Here is a 15552-nt window from a genome sequence, read left to right on the forward strand (position 1 = left end):
GCAAGTTGTTGTGGTTATGTAGGGAAATGAAGCAGCCAATTTGCATTCAGCAATGTCTCAGGAAACAGCAATGACCAATTAATCTTTTTTTGCAGTGTTTTTTTGGGAGATGAATGTTGGCACTTCCTCGGTTAGTTGAGTATCAATCGCAAGTTCATTTCCAATTATAGCAATATAACCATGCTATTAACTAATTTGACATGCAAGGCAAAGCTCAACTAAGTGTTCTGATCTGCTGGCATGGAAAATGCTCTGAATGACACTCTGTGCAGATCCTGTGCTAGCTAATCCAGATTATTCCCAAGCTTTAATGGTTCCCACTGATGCATTGGACAGGGACATCAGTTACTGCTCAGCCACATGAATGACAGTGGGGACGGTTACCCAGTTATCAGGAGCTATTTCCATGGAAATGAGTTGTTCAGAAAATGAAAAATAATGCTTAAGCATCATCTGGTGCTGTAGAAGCTACAACTATTTATACAGGATTGCATTGACTGTGTATTCTGACCACAATCCAAAGCAAAATGAAATATCTTTGATAACTCATTTTGAATTAGCTCACTGAGTAGCATGTGCCATACAGATCAGACAGGATCCAGGTTTGATTCTTGATCTATGATGAGTTTGCTGATCTCAACCCAGGATGGCAGTTGGGTGACACAAGTATTCTCAGTGCCTTGGGTTAGAGAACAGAAAATCAGCCAAGGTTCCATTCCTAGTTGCTATCCAGTGTCCCCTGCTGGAAGTACCCATATGCACATTTAGTGAGGACAGGATCAGGTGATCAGGCTTGGCTATGACATCCCTTGCAGTCAAACAGACTCACTATCAAGGCTCACACATGAATCATGGCCATTTGGGTGATGTACCATAGGGCAGCTCAAATCCATGGCAACAAAACCCATCAAGAGCTTATCTTTATAAGTAGGGGTGGGGGGGGGGTGAAAATCAGTGGGAAAAAAATCTAAAAACAAAACACTCCATGGAAGAATGAAACAAAGTGAATTTGATTTGAAAAGGTACAATGAATAAGAGGGTCAAATAATGAGTGTAAACTATTTTATTTCTAACAGTGAAAAATAAATGCAGCAAGGAGATGTATTGGGTCCATGAAAGGGCTGTAGTGCTCCCTTCAATGAGGTACATGCGCAACATAACACCTTAGAATCACAGCCCACTTTAGTTTAGCCTTCATCAAATTATCTTTGCAGTATTTTAGGTGCTGCTAGTTTTTTACACAGGCTTAAAAAAAGGGTGCTAGAAATGCCCACGTTATCTTTGTGGATTAAATCTAAAGCAAAATACATTTATAATAAGATAAGTCACATTTAATTTACATCAACACTACTTCAAACTGACTTATCTCAAGCAAGTAAACATGGCAACTGTTCCAGGAACAGAAAGTTCTGCCAGTGATTGTGTTAATGGTATTTGATTACTGCATTAATTGCACCATTGTTGACTTAATTGTGCCAAGTCATGTTGTAGATTGAATTTCTGGCATTAATCTTAACCCTTCTATTGCACCTTTTATTTTCAGGGGAACAAACAGCAAGGTACGGCAATGGTGCCAGGGAAAGTACAGGTCACTCATATCAATCACCCACCACTGTTATTTTGCAACAATGCACACAATTTTGTGATTGTACCAGATAAGGCACAATCTATTGCTTGGTGTAAGTAGCAAGATGGCATCTGGCTCACACAAGACTACTTCATGTCAACTGAAACACAACAGCACATACTTGAATCCTTATGTCAAGCTTTGGGAGCTTTGCATTTCAGGAAGATTTGTAATGAAGCACCTTCAAAAACAGGTGACAAAACAACAAAATTGGGTAAATATATATAATCAGATAATTACTTAAATTCTTGTTTAATATAAAATCATATTTGAAAAAGGCAGCTATTTTGTTGCAGTGCAGGGTATTTCAGTTCTAATGTACTGTAAAAAGAATATGAATTTGTCTGATGCAGAAAGTTTCAAATCTTAGTTGCGCTGTTGTCGACATGTAGAAATTGGAAGCTGAACACTTCCCCAGCAAAAGAAATCAGAGGAAGAGTGACAGAGAGAGAATTACATGGACAGCTCTCCAATTAATCTTTGGTTGAGAAAAACTAAGGGGGATAAAATAATTTATAATCAAGTACACATTTTTAAAAGTTTAAAAGGTGGTTAGATGGAACTTAGGTTCGGGCACGCTGCAGCATGGCATGGGGAGGAGTAAGTTGCTACCTCTAACACTTCCCCAATGGGTAGTTCCCAATATCAGTCAGGGCTTCCCCTCAGGGAGAGTGAGTCAATCTTTTCCACTCGTGTGCATCTCCCATTGGCTGCTTTACAACAGTACTGGCACAGATTTGGGTGTCAGGGGAGGGGAAATCCTGTGGAACTGAGAAAATAAACTTTAAAAATAAATACACAAGGGCTAGATTCTGAAATGCATCAGAAATATGTATTATATCACAATTACTAAGAATAATTTTGATGTGACCTTATTATTACAAAACCCTCTAACATTTCAGTCAAGATCTGACAATTTCCCTCTTGTAGTTAGATCTGATAATAAACAATAATACGGCTATAAGAACACCCTTAATGATTATTGTGAATTTTTTTGGAATAAACTCAGCACTCTCACATTTGCAATTCTCCCTCCCCAAATACAGCTTCAGAAACATTTAAAAATAGTCTCTTAAAAAGGACATTGGTCAACCATTAAAGTGACTATCCAAAGCTAAATTTATATTTTTCCCCTATTAGAAAATACACATTACCAATTACATTGTCTCCTTCCCCTATGCCACACAATATTCCTCAGTCATCAGGTGACCTGCTTCCAAGCATCTCCTAATATCATTCTGCAACCAACTGGTCATGGTGAGTAAGAACAGGTGGGATTACAACACCCTCTCTGTTGGCCAATATTTTGGCTTCACCTCTTTCTAACTGCCTACATGCCAAGCAGGAAGTTGAGAATAGGAGGTGCTATGTATCTTCAACAGATTTAAATATTATGCATTAGAAGAGCACATCAGAGATACATACATGGAACAGGTAAGTTTCTGACTTTGCACTCCTGGAGGAGCCTCACATGCTGACAGCACATATTTAAAATTCAGGATCATGCTGTGCATGATTTTTCAAATATTTAATTTAATGGCTGGAAAATCATGGGCAGCACACATCTGAATTTCTGATATGCACTTCTGGCAGACAAGATTTCTCGTAAGCAGCGAGAAGTTGAAAGGTTACCCCTCTAACATCAGCCAAGCCTTGTAAAGATTTTTTTTCCATTTGGATGTTGAAAACTTAATCAGAAATGATTACAAAATAAATACTGAAAACATTAACATTTCAGAATTTCTCCCCTGAACTTTTAGTAATAAAATTATGAATTTATTTGCCTTAAACAACACTTACAACACAAGCATCCTTAAGCTCTAAAAGTAGCAAGTTCTTTGCAAGTGATGTTTCACCTCAAACAGCTGCTCAGTTGGACAGTTCCGTACAGCTTTCAACTGGTCTAGACAGGCAAGGAGCCTCAGACACCATGACATGCCTCTACATTTGGTTAATTTTTTTCAGTGCCAGTGTTGCTTGTTAATCATGGGAACTGTTACAGGCAATCGCACAATTCACTGCAAATTATTCCACGCCTTAATATATATATTTCTTGACTGATCCCACAATATAAATTGCATACTATTTACTTGAGCAATGGTTTCTCAGAAATAGTTTAATAGAAGTATAGAACAGGTTTGAGTAATATTATGAGAATTCACTGTAAAAATGCACCCTCTTATTAAAATACTCCATATAAATTATATTTTCAAATTTTTTGTTCATGGAGAGACATTTTCATTTAATTCTTCATGGAGACCCAATATTTCATATTGAGAAGTAAGTGAAGATCCACTTCGCTCAAGTCAGTCAAGAGCTCAATCAAGAAGCTGCTACACTGACTCAATGGGGATTATAGCTTTTCGCTCCTTTTGTTGTGTGCTGAAATGTTGTGGGAGGCAATTAAAAATAAAAACTACTCCTGGAACTCCCCGATGACTCAGTTTGTAAGCACACTGCCTAGTGTGGCACTGAGCCATACTGAAACAAGAAGATTCCAAGGTTGGTCTTCAGACTGTATTGAGTTGCCTGTTATCAGATCAGATGGTGTAATTAGCCTCAGCTTGGGCTCAGGATGGAAAAAATATCAGTCAGGAACCTCCTCCGGATTACTAGCTGGTGACATCTGCTGGAAAGTGCATGTGTAAATGCCCACAAAGACAGCATTGGGCTCGAGTCCCTCATTGTTATACAGCTTGCCAACACTCACTGCCTAGGTTCGTACATGAAATATGGCTATATGGGCAAGGTAATGGATGATGGGCAGCACCTATAGAATTGTACTCAGCATGATCTAGTGCCTTCAGAAGAGGAAGGGGGAAAAAAGGATATTCTCCAGACTGAAGAATATAAAAACAATTCTGTTGAATATTCGGAGGTAGGACGAGTACTTTCATCTTGCTTACACCAATGTACCCTTTTAAATGTCTTATCTCACAGAAGAGCTTTTACTGTTTCTTTTATACTCCCATTTAGAAAGTAGACATTATCATTTAATATCAAAGGATGAAATAAACTGCTACTAGTTGCCACACAGACTATTGCTTGCTCAGGTGTTGAGAGCAGACTGCTTGTATCACTAAGTGCACTTAACAGGCAGCCAACTCCAGCTAACATTACAGTGAAACAAATGCAGACAGCCCTCGTTAGCAGTAACTCACCTAGATCAGCTAAATGATTCTTAACATTGAGTTTTTACCATGGACCAGAAAATAACGGTGAGCTTAAAAGTGCTCACCTTTATTTTAGGGTCAAATCGAAAAGCAAGTTCTGGCGACTGCACAAGCACAGTCAAATGCAGAAATCTGGAACTTGCTCTTCCTGATTCCCTCTGATCTAACAGTTTCGCGTTAACGGGATCACGCCAGTTGGAATCAATGGGTCAGCGCGAACTTGCTCTCCTGCCCAGCTGGAAACTAACTAACCTCACCAGAAAAAAGGTACACTGAGTTATATCAGGTCTGAAATAATTTTTAATGGCGTGGTATTAAAGACTGCCAAACAACCTCTCTGGCACTGAAAATTAACTTTGAAAATGTGGAGTCTCATTACTCCCGATTTTAGTAGTTTCTGAACATTCAAAAAAAACATTTTTAAATTAAAATTTTTTAATTTTTTACTTTTTCTTTCTGTCTCTTTTATCTCAGTCTTTTAATCTTACCTTGTCTTTATTTCGCTTTCTCTATCTGATTTTATTGTACATTTACTGATCTTATTTGACATTTCCTGGTTCTTACTCTGCAAGGTTTGTCAACGAGCTTCATTTCCTGGTTCTTACAGCGTGGCTTACTTCAAGCTGATTGGTGGAGGGGACACAGAGATCCTTTCCCCACTCACACAGCCTGGGAAAGAAGGCTGCAGTTTTTTGAATTCGCATTTGAAGTAAGTTGCCGCCAAAAAGACCGCGCTAACTTATTGGGTGAGTTCAAATCTAAGGAGCGGCAAGCACTGTTGGTGCGCCGCTCAGAGCAATTTCTGGGCCATCATGCCAGGATTCTGCTGTGGCTGGCAAACTGTGATGATCTTACTAGAGTGTTTGTACTCATGGAGTTGCCAGTAGCATTGTAAACAGCTAGTGCCATTGTAAACAGTTATGTATTGGAACTGAAAAAAGTACTTAGTTCTGCCAGCCATTTTGGGCAAGTGTATAAGTGGGTGAGTCTGGAAAAGCCCCATCCATTTTAATAATATAATAGTGACCCACATTACACAGAAATTAAAGCACAGAAACAGGCCATTCGCACAACCGGCCCATGCCGGTATTTATGCTCCACACCAACCTCTTCCCACCCTATTTCATCTAACCCTATCAGTATAACCCTCTATTCCTTTCTCCATCATGTACTTATCTAGCTTCCCCATAAATGCATCTATGCTATTTGCCTCAACTACTCCATGTGATAGCAATTTCCACATTCTAACCACTCTCTGGGTAAAGAAGTTTCTCCTGAATTCCTTATTGGATTTGTTAGTGACTATCTTCGATTTATGACCCCTAGTTTTGGATTTATGATACCAGGCATGTTTCGACATTGACAGCATTGACGCTTTGCAGTGACTTTACCTTACAGTAATTCTAATTGTTGATTACTTTCTTACTTTGCAAGCAAGAAAACAAACAACATAGGAAGTTATAATCAGGATGTAAAAAAATGTGAGTGTCCTTTTCTGGAATTGTTAAGTCCCATATTTCAACAGCAAAAATGTTTATCCATGTGTACATTATCCTCTGTTTCACTTTCACACAATTGACATGTGAAATCATATACACGGAAGAACTTTTACTAGTTTCATATCCCTTTCTTCCGTTGCATTAGATAATCTCAAAGACATGACACCTTTTGGAAATTTAACAGTGTGCACTGACATTTAGGTTACTTACTCACAATATTACATTAACAAGAGCCATATTTATACCAAGGTTTGGGACTTCCAGACTTCTGTTATTTTGCTCTATCAATTCCCTCCTTCCTCAACCAACAACGTGAGCAGACAACCAGACCCTAGGTCTCTGCCAATGCCACTAGAGTCAATGAACAGTAAATGCATAAGAATAATGCAGGTTAATTCAGCTGCCGATTTTCCTCACCTTCACCTGGGAAGCACCTCTTTTCTGTTTGGCACCTTCCTGAAACAGCCTGGCTGTGATTGGAAATGAATTGGCAGAGAATTAAGTGGATACTCTCCTATCCTACATCCTCCATATATACCACACTTATATACCAATATACTATGGGCACCTAAACTTTGTATTAACAAGGTTCGACAGCACTGGATGCTATTTTCAGCATCATACAAGCTCATAAACCAATCCCCACCCAATCTACCTTAAAATATAATGATACACATCTGTGAGTTTGGCCATGACAATGCTTTCGTAGTCACTCCTGTAATGGCCAATAGTTATGCGCATTTCCTCTCAAACATAATCAATTCCTGTATCTAAAACCCAAAGGGAAGGAATGACTAGGACAGCAATACTAACTTCATTGTCCAATAATTCATTAGCTCTGTTAAATTCCAAGTGAAAGCACCAAAAACATCTATCATTGCCTTGCACAAGCTATACTTAGAAAAAAAAGATCACAAATCAGAAATGCTGTGCATCTGTTTTTGACTTTCAGACAGTTCAAAACACTGTCCTAAGAATAAATTAACAATCTGCATTGGGTTATGTTACTTAGAGTGGCTTGCTCGTGGGAAATGATGGAAATATGAAAAGAAATAAAGTAACAGCTTAAATAATTTTCCTGATCAAAAATAGAATTGAAAGTTGTTTGTGGACTCTGAATCACCAGCAAATTCTATCAATAGTTCAGAAATATAATTTCAAAGATAAGCTCTGAAAGTCATTTATGGCTCTTATGAAAATGTACTTTGTAACATTTCAACTAACTTATTATTTTTAACAACTGCAGCAGTGTTTTAAAAAGGAATTATACTTAAGCATTTTCATAAATTCTACATTACAGTCAAAATGGGTCAACAAAAAGAGTCCTTATCTCTTTAAATATGATTGGTACTTCCCAAAATCAATCAGCTGTGGGCTGCCAATCACTTGTCTGAGAATCAACTTGGCTGCTTACCTGGCTCCACCTCATGCCAACCACTGGATTGACTGCCACTCCCTGGAGATCGACCTTGGTTGGTATAAAAAGGTTCTTCACCAGGGCTGTCCATTTCATCTTCCATAGATTTGTGGCGCTTTGTAGAACTGCAACAGGGAGATGAATGTCAGGACTATGCAGTCATGTTCAATCCAGGTATATTAGACCCGGTTTGGGCCACAGTGTCATATTTAATCTCTATACATTAGAGCTTGTCACAACCTCCCAACTCATAGTATCATACTAGGTACCGCACAGGAGGAGGCCATTCGGCCCATCATGCCTGTGCTGGCCTTTGAAAGAGCTATCCAATTAGTCCCATTCCCCTGCTCTTTCCCCATAGCTCTGTAAATTTTTCCCCTTCAAGTATTTATCCATTTCCCTTTTGAAAGTTACTACTGAATCTGCTTCCACCACCCTTTCAGGCAGTACAAATCAGATCATTACAACTCGCTGCATAAAAAAATGTTTCCTCATGTCGCCTCTGGCTCTTTTGCCGATCACCATAAATTTGTCCCCTCTGGTTACCGACCCTTCTGCCATTGGTATCAGTTTTTCCTTATTTACTCTGTCAAAACCATTCATGATTTGGAACTCCTCTATCAAATCTCTCCTTAACCTTCTCTGTTCTAAGGAGAACAACCCAGGTTCTCCAGTCTCTCCACATAACTGAAGTCCCTCATCCCTGGTACCATTCTAGTAAATCTTTTCTGCACCTTCTCCAAAATCTTGATATCTTTCCTAAAGTGTGGTGCCCAGAATTGAACACAATATTCCAGCTGAGGTCTAACCAGTGTTTTATAAAGGTTTAGCATAACTTCCTTGATTTTGTACTCTATGCCTCTATTAATAAAGCTGAGGATCCCACATGCTTTTTTAACAGCCTTCTCAACTTGCCCTGCCACCTTCCAAGATTTGTGTATGTGCACCTCCAAATCTCTCTGTTCCTGCACCCCCTTTAAAATTGTACCATTTGGTTTATATTGCCTCTCCTCATTCTTCCTACCAAAATGTATCACTTCATAATTCTCTGCGTTAAATTTCATCTGCCATGTGTCTGCCCATTTCACCAGTCTGTCTATGTCCTCCTGAAGTCTGTTACTATCCTCCACATTGTTTACTACATTTCCGAGTTATGTATCATCTGCAAACTTTGATATTATACCCTCTATACCCAAGTCCAGGTCATTAATATACATCAAAAAGAGCAGTGGTCCTAATGCTGACCCCTGGGAAACACCACTGTATACTTCCCTCCAGTCTGAAAAACAACTGTTCACCACTACTCTCTGCTTTCTGTCCCCTAGCCAATTTTGTATCCACACTGCCACTGTCCCTTTAATGCCATGGGCTTCAATTTTGCCAACAAGTCTATTATGTGGATTTTATCAAATGCCTTTTGAAAGTCCATATACACATCAACCGTACTATCCTCATCAACCCTCTTCATTACTTCATCAAAGAACTCAATCAAGTTAGTCAAACACGATTCTCCTTTAACAAATCCGTGCTGACTTTCATTTATTAGCCCATACTTTTCCAAGTGCCAATTAATCTTGTCCCGGAATATTGGTCTCTAAAAGTTTCCCCATGTTAGGCTGACTGGCCTGTAATTGTTGGGTTTATCCCTCTCCCCTTGGAAGATTGTGGCCAGAGCCTCTACAATTTCCACCCTTACTTCCCTCAGTAACCTAGGATGCATCCCATCTGGACCGGGCGACTTTTCTACTTTGAGTACTGCCAATCTATTTTTATTCTTTCCAAATCACTACTACCTCCTCCTTTACTGCTACATTGGCACCATCCTCTTCTCTAGTGAAGACCGATGCAAAGTATTCATTTAGTACCCCAGCCACACCCTCTGCCTCCACAAGAAGGTCTCCTTTTCTGTCCCTAATCGGTCCCACGCTTCCTTTGACTACCCTTTTTAATATTTATATGTTTGTAAAAGACTTTTAGTTCCCTTTTATGTTAACCGCTGATCTATTCTCATACTCTCTCTTTGCCACTCTTATTCCCTTTTTTAGACCTCCTCTGTACTTTCTTTATTCAACCTGGTTCTTTACTGTATTATGAACCTTGCATTCGTCTTAAGCCTCCTGTTTCATTTTAATCTTTATATCTTTAGTCATCAGGTAGTTCGAGCTTTGAATGCCCTTCCTTTCCCCCTCGTAGAGATGTGTATACTCTGTGCCCGAACCAACTCCTCTTTGAAGGCCTCCTATTGTTTACTTACTGTTTTGCCTATTTTTGATTCCAATCCACCTGGGTAAGATGCCTTTTTAAGTCACTGAAATTTGCCCTCCGACAGTTAAGCATTTTCACATTTGATTGTTCCTTGACCTTTTCCATAACTATTCTAAACCTAATGATATTATGATCATTGTTCCCCAAATGCTCCTCCACTGAAACATACTCCACCTGCCCCACTTCATTCCCCAGAACTAGAACTAGCACTATTTCCTTCCTGGTCGGGCTGGAAACACAATGTTCCAGAAAGTTCTCTTGAACACATTTCAGGAATTCCTCCCCCTCTTTACACTGTTAGTGTCCCAGTCTATATTGGGATAATTGAAGTCTCCCATTATCACTACTCTTTAGTACTTGCATCTTTCTGTAATTTCCCTGCAAATGTTCTCCTCTATCTCCTTTCCCCTATTTGGTGGTCTATAGTATACACCCAGTAGCATAATAGCTCCTCTATTGTTCCTTAATTCAAACCAAATAGATTCTGTCTTTGACCCCTCAACTACATCACTCTTTACAGTGCTATAATAGTTTATTTAATCAATACTGCCACCCCCCCCCCCCCACCTCCTTTCTTTCCTTCCCCACCTTTCCTGAATTCCTAGTACCCAGGAATATTAAGTACCCAATCCTCCCCTTCTTTGAGCCAGGTCTCTATTATTGCCACTATATCATGTTCAATCCACATCCAGTAGACCCCGTCAGGACTACACAGTCATGTTCAATCTGTGTACACTGATTAGAACTTCAGGGTTGCACAGTCATGTTCAATCTGTATTCACCAGACCTTTTTGGGACAGCAGAGTCACATTCAATCCATTTACACTGGACCTCTTCTAGGAGACTGTCTCGAGCATCCATACAAAAAACTATTCTATAGTTTGATTTTACAATTACTTTTTTTAAAACCTAATTTCTTGATTAGAGAGGGAGCTACACAAAGCACAGGTCACATAGAAGGTTAATGTATACCACAGAATATTACAGTGGAAGCAGTTAATGCACTGGAGATATATGGTAAAACATTCTTTACTTCGGGAGAAGATCATTACTTTGGCTTTTCAAAGAATTATGGTTCCAGTAAGTGGTGTATTTTGGTCCACCTCTTCACTTCTTCCCTCACTATCATTTCTCTTCTACAAGCTGTTGTCAAAACCGTTATTTTTGAGGTAATGCTGATAGGCGAGGAGTAAGCAAAATGTTTTCAACAATTACGTCTGTTAGTAGAAAACTCAAAGGGAGCTTTGCTATTCCAATCTCCACTAATATTAGAATGCTGCAGCCAATATTCAGAAAGGTTACTTGTTGAAAGTTTGCATTGTTGCAATATGTATTACCTCAGGGCAATTTTTATTTGTGTATTACATTTCTTTGAATAAACTATTCGATAATTACGCATTTTAAATTCAAGGGCTAAATTTTCTGAGTTTATTTCAGGGAGAGGGGCTCTTTATAATTTTTGTCGTTGTCTGAACTAAAGGAAAGAAGAAAGAATTTAAACATGAATTAGAAAAAATATTAACATTTGAAAATACCAGTAAAAAGGAATGATTCATAGCTTTGTGTTACTGAGTAATAATGTTCTGCTTCTCCAATAGTGCAGTAATAACGCAAGCGTAACATATTCAACAATGATGCATATCTCTTGTTGAAGAGAGACACCGAAACCAAGTGAACAACCTTACAATGAAGCAGTCCGTGCCCGCATGCAGCAAGACCTGGACAACATCCAGGGTTGGGCTCATAAGTGGCAAGTAACATTCGTGCCAGACAAGTGCCAAGCAATGACCATCTCCAACAAGAGAGAGTCTAACCACCTCCCCTTGACATTCAACGGCATTACCATCGCCGAATCCCCCACCATCAACATCCTGGGGGTCACCATTGACCAGAAGCTTAACTGGACCAGCCACATAAATAATGTGGCTACAACAGCAGGTCAGAGGCTGGGTATTCTGTGGCGAGTGACTCACCTCCTGACTCCCCAAAGCCTTTCCACTATCCACAAGGCACAAGTCAGGAATGTGATGGAATACTCTCCACTTACCTGGATGTGTGCAGCTCCAACAACATTCAAGAAGCTCGACACCATCCAGGACAAAGCAGCCCGCTTGATTGGCACCCCATCCACCACCCTAAACATTCACTCCCTTCACCACCGGCGCACAGTGGCTGCAGTGTGTACCATCCACAGGATACACTGCAGCAACTCGCCAAGGCTTCTTCGACAGCACCTCCCAAACCCGCGACCTCTACCACCTAGAAGGACAAGAGCAGCAGGTACATGGGAACAACACCACCTGCACGTTCCCCTCCAAGTCACACACCATCCCAACTTGGAAATATATCGCCGTTCCTTCATCGTCGCTGGGTAAAAATCCTGGAACTCCCTTCCTAACAGCACTGTGGGAGAACCTTCACCAGACGGACTGCAGCGGTTCAAGAAGGCGGCTCATTACCACCTTCTCAAGGGCAATTAGGGATGGGCAATAAATGCTGGCCTCGCCAGCGATGCCCACATCCCATGAACGAATAAAAAAATACTTTGTTGGGTTTGTTACAGAGGAGCGCACTATAACAGAATGATACTGCCCGGATAGATTTTAGAACTTTCAGATTAAAGTGACATTTTCCCCTCCCCTCTTCAATAATATTATTAAAGTTGTTTTTCTACCCTCCCCTACTCTCCTGAAGGCATTGACTTCTCCTATGTGAACCTTGACAGTGAATGTTAACAGGATATTTGAACACAGGAGGCATCACAGCTGATCCTGCCCTCACCTCCCATCCATTTATGCACTCTACAGACAGGAGTTGCTGAATAGGAACCCTAAACAGGAATCCTGGCCAATTTTCCCCTTCCCAACCCAGGAAGGCTGAGACAAATTGTAGCACACCCACTACTGCCGCATATGTGATCATCACAAACCAAGAATCAAGGCTAGGACTTGGTTATCACTGAGCTATTGGGGAAGGCTCATGAAAGTGTTGCCATAGTAGATATAACAGCCAAGTTAACAGCCCAAGCTTGCATATGTCATTCCCTACTCGAAAACAACACCAATGCAGCAATACCACCACTTTAAGTGTAGAGTCAAAAACAAAGGATTTATGTTTTGCATTGATATCTAAAAAACAAATCATCTGATTAGACAGAAAATGTAACTGAATCTCCACCATGCTGCTCCACCACTGGACCTCTAACAGAGCTGGAATCACGCTCCACTGGTAGTAAAGAGAGCCTGACCTCATTGGAGTTCCTGGAGTCAGGTCATTTAGGCACCTGGGCCAATATTGGGGCATGTTGGGCAGCTGATGGAAGGGAGAGGGTGCAAAATGCTGCTTGAAGGCCGAGTGTGGTAATGCTGCCTAGACTGGCTTAGAAGTGCTTCAAATTGTGCTTTTATAAGAGGGCTGGTTTCAAGGTGGCAGACTTCTTTCTTCTGGGTTGTTCCATGAGCTCAGCCTGGAACACCCCTGTGGGCCCCACATACTTTGCTCCATTTAACTGGACACTCGCGCCTTGCAACGTCCAATTTGCTCGGGTTCAGGAAGCAGGAAACCCAGCAAATGACGCCAACCCACTGGCCCCACCTCTTCTTATAATGCAAGGCTTCCAGGGGACGATGGAACTTTCACTTTTTTGCCCCCACAGGAAATTCCCCTGGCCTGATCTTCAGGGTAGAAACCTGACATTATCAGGTCCCATTAGTCGCAGAACACTGGAATCCCACCTCAGAAATGCTGCTGGCTGCGAGGAAATTTGAGGCTAATATCGTGATAAGGAATGAAATGATTTACATTTGATGAATAATTTGAGACCCAGGAATGTAAAGCCACCATAATTTATTCACAGCTTTTTTAGGCACAAAAGCACTGTACATACGAAAAATAAAAACATATATAGACATATGGAAATTATAGACCAGTTAGCCTAACATCTGTGGTGGGTAAAATTTTGGAGTCTATTATTAAGGAGACAGTAGCGGAACATTTGGATAAACATAATTTAATAGGACAAAGTCAGCATGGCTTTACGAAGGGGAAGTCATGTCTGACAAATTTGCTTGAGTTCTTTGAGGACATAACGTACAGGGTGGATAAAGGGGAACCAGTGGACGTAGTGTATTTAGATTTCCAGAAGGCATTCGACAAGGTGCCACATAAAAGATTATTGCTCAAGATAAAGAATCACTGGATTGGGGGTAATATTCTGGCATGGGTGGAGGATTGGTTATCTAACAGGAAGCAGAGAGTTGGGATAAATGGTTCATTCTCGGACTGGCAACCAGTAGCCAGTGGTGTTCCGCAGGGGTCGGTGCTGGGTCCCCAACTCTTTACAATCTATATTAACGATTTGGAGGAGGGGACCGAGTGTAACATATCAAAGTTTGCAGATGATACAAAGATGGGAGGGAAAGTAGAGAGTGAGGAGGACATAAAAAACCTACAAGGGGCTATAGACAGGCTGGGTGAGTGGGCGGAGATTTGGCAGATGCAATACAATATTGGAAAATGTGAGGTTATGCACTTTGGCAGGAAAAATCAGAGAGCAAGTTATTATCTTAATGGCGAGAAACTGGAAAGTACTACAGTACAAAGGGATCTGGGGGTCCTAGTACAAGAAAATCAAAAGGTTAGTATGCAGGTGCAGCAGGTGATCAAGAAGGCCAACGGAATGTTGGCTTTTATTGCTAGGGGGATAGAATATAAAAACAGGGAGGTATTGCTGCAGTTATATAAGGTATTGGTGAGACCGCACCTGGAATACTGCATACAGTTTTGGTCTCCATACTTAAGAAAAGACATACTTGCTCTCGAGGCAGTACAAAGAAGGTTCACTCGGTTAATCCCGGGGATCAGGGGGCGGACATATGAGGAGAGGTTGAGTAGATTGGGACTCTACTCATTGGAGTTCAGAAGAATGAGAGGCGATCTTATTGAAACATATAAGATTGTGAAGGGGCTTGATCGGGTGGATGCGGTAAGGATGTTCCCAAGGATGGGTGAAACTAGAACAAGGGGGCATAATCTTAGAATAAGGGGCTGCTCTTTCAAAACTGAGATGAGGAGAAACTTCTTCACTCAGAGGGTAGTAGGTCTGTGGAATTTGCTGCCCCAGGAAGCTGTGGAAGCTACATCATTAAATAAATTTAAAACAGAAATAGACAGTTTCCTAGAAGCAAAGGGAATTAGGGGTTACGGGGAGCGGGCAGGAAATTGGACATGAATTTAGATTTGAGGTTAGGATCAGATCAGCCATGATCTTATTGAATGGCGGAGCAGGCTCGAGGGACCGATTGGCCTACTCCTGCTCCTATTTCTTATGTTCTTATATGTTTTATATCCCAGATGGATGAGACACACTGGTGGATGGTGCCTAAACAACACAGATCAACAGATACAGCTGAAAAAAGCTTAGAAATGTCTGTAGTTCGGGACTGTAAAAGTTATTGATGGCAGGAGAAAATGATGCATTCAAAATTCTTACAGCTTTAAATGCTGAGGGGGTATTTTAACCCCCCAGGACGGGTGGGAGAGGGGGGGTTTAAATTCTTGAAAATGGGAAAC

The 15552-nt window shown here is 40.7% G+C and overlaps 1 protein-coding gene across 10 annotated transcripts in view; it reads right to left on the reverse strand.

Annotated features, from left to right (window-relative positions):
* nfia (nuclear factor I/A) overlaps positions 1–15552 on the reverse strand; it is a 438666-nt gene that overhangs the window by 126599 nt on the left and 296515 nt on the right. For all 10 annotated transcript variants that reach the window (XM_067990275.1, XM_067990281.1, XM_067990283.1 and 7 more), the window contains one exon: positions 7714–7841. In XM_067990275.1, coding sequence (XP_067846376.1) covers positions 7714–7841 — 128 coding nt within the window. The remainder of the gene's footprint in view (positions 1–7713; positions 7842–15552) is intronic.

Source organism: Heptranchias perlo, chromosome 9 (genome assembly GCF_035084215.1).
Source record: "Heptranchias perlo isolate sHepPer1 chromosome 9, sHepPer1.hap1, whole genome shotgun sequence".
NCBI lineage: Eukaryota > Metazoa > Chordata > Chondrichthyes > Hexanchiformes > Hexanchidae > Heptranchias > Heptranchias perlo.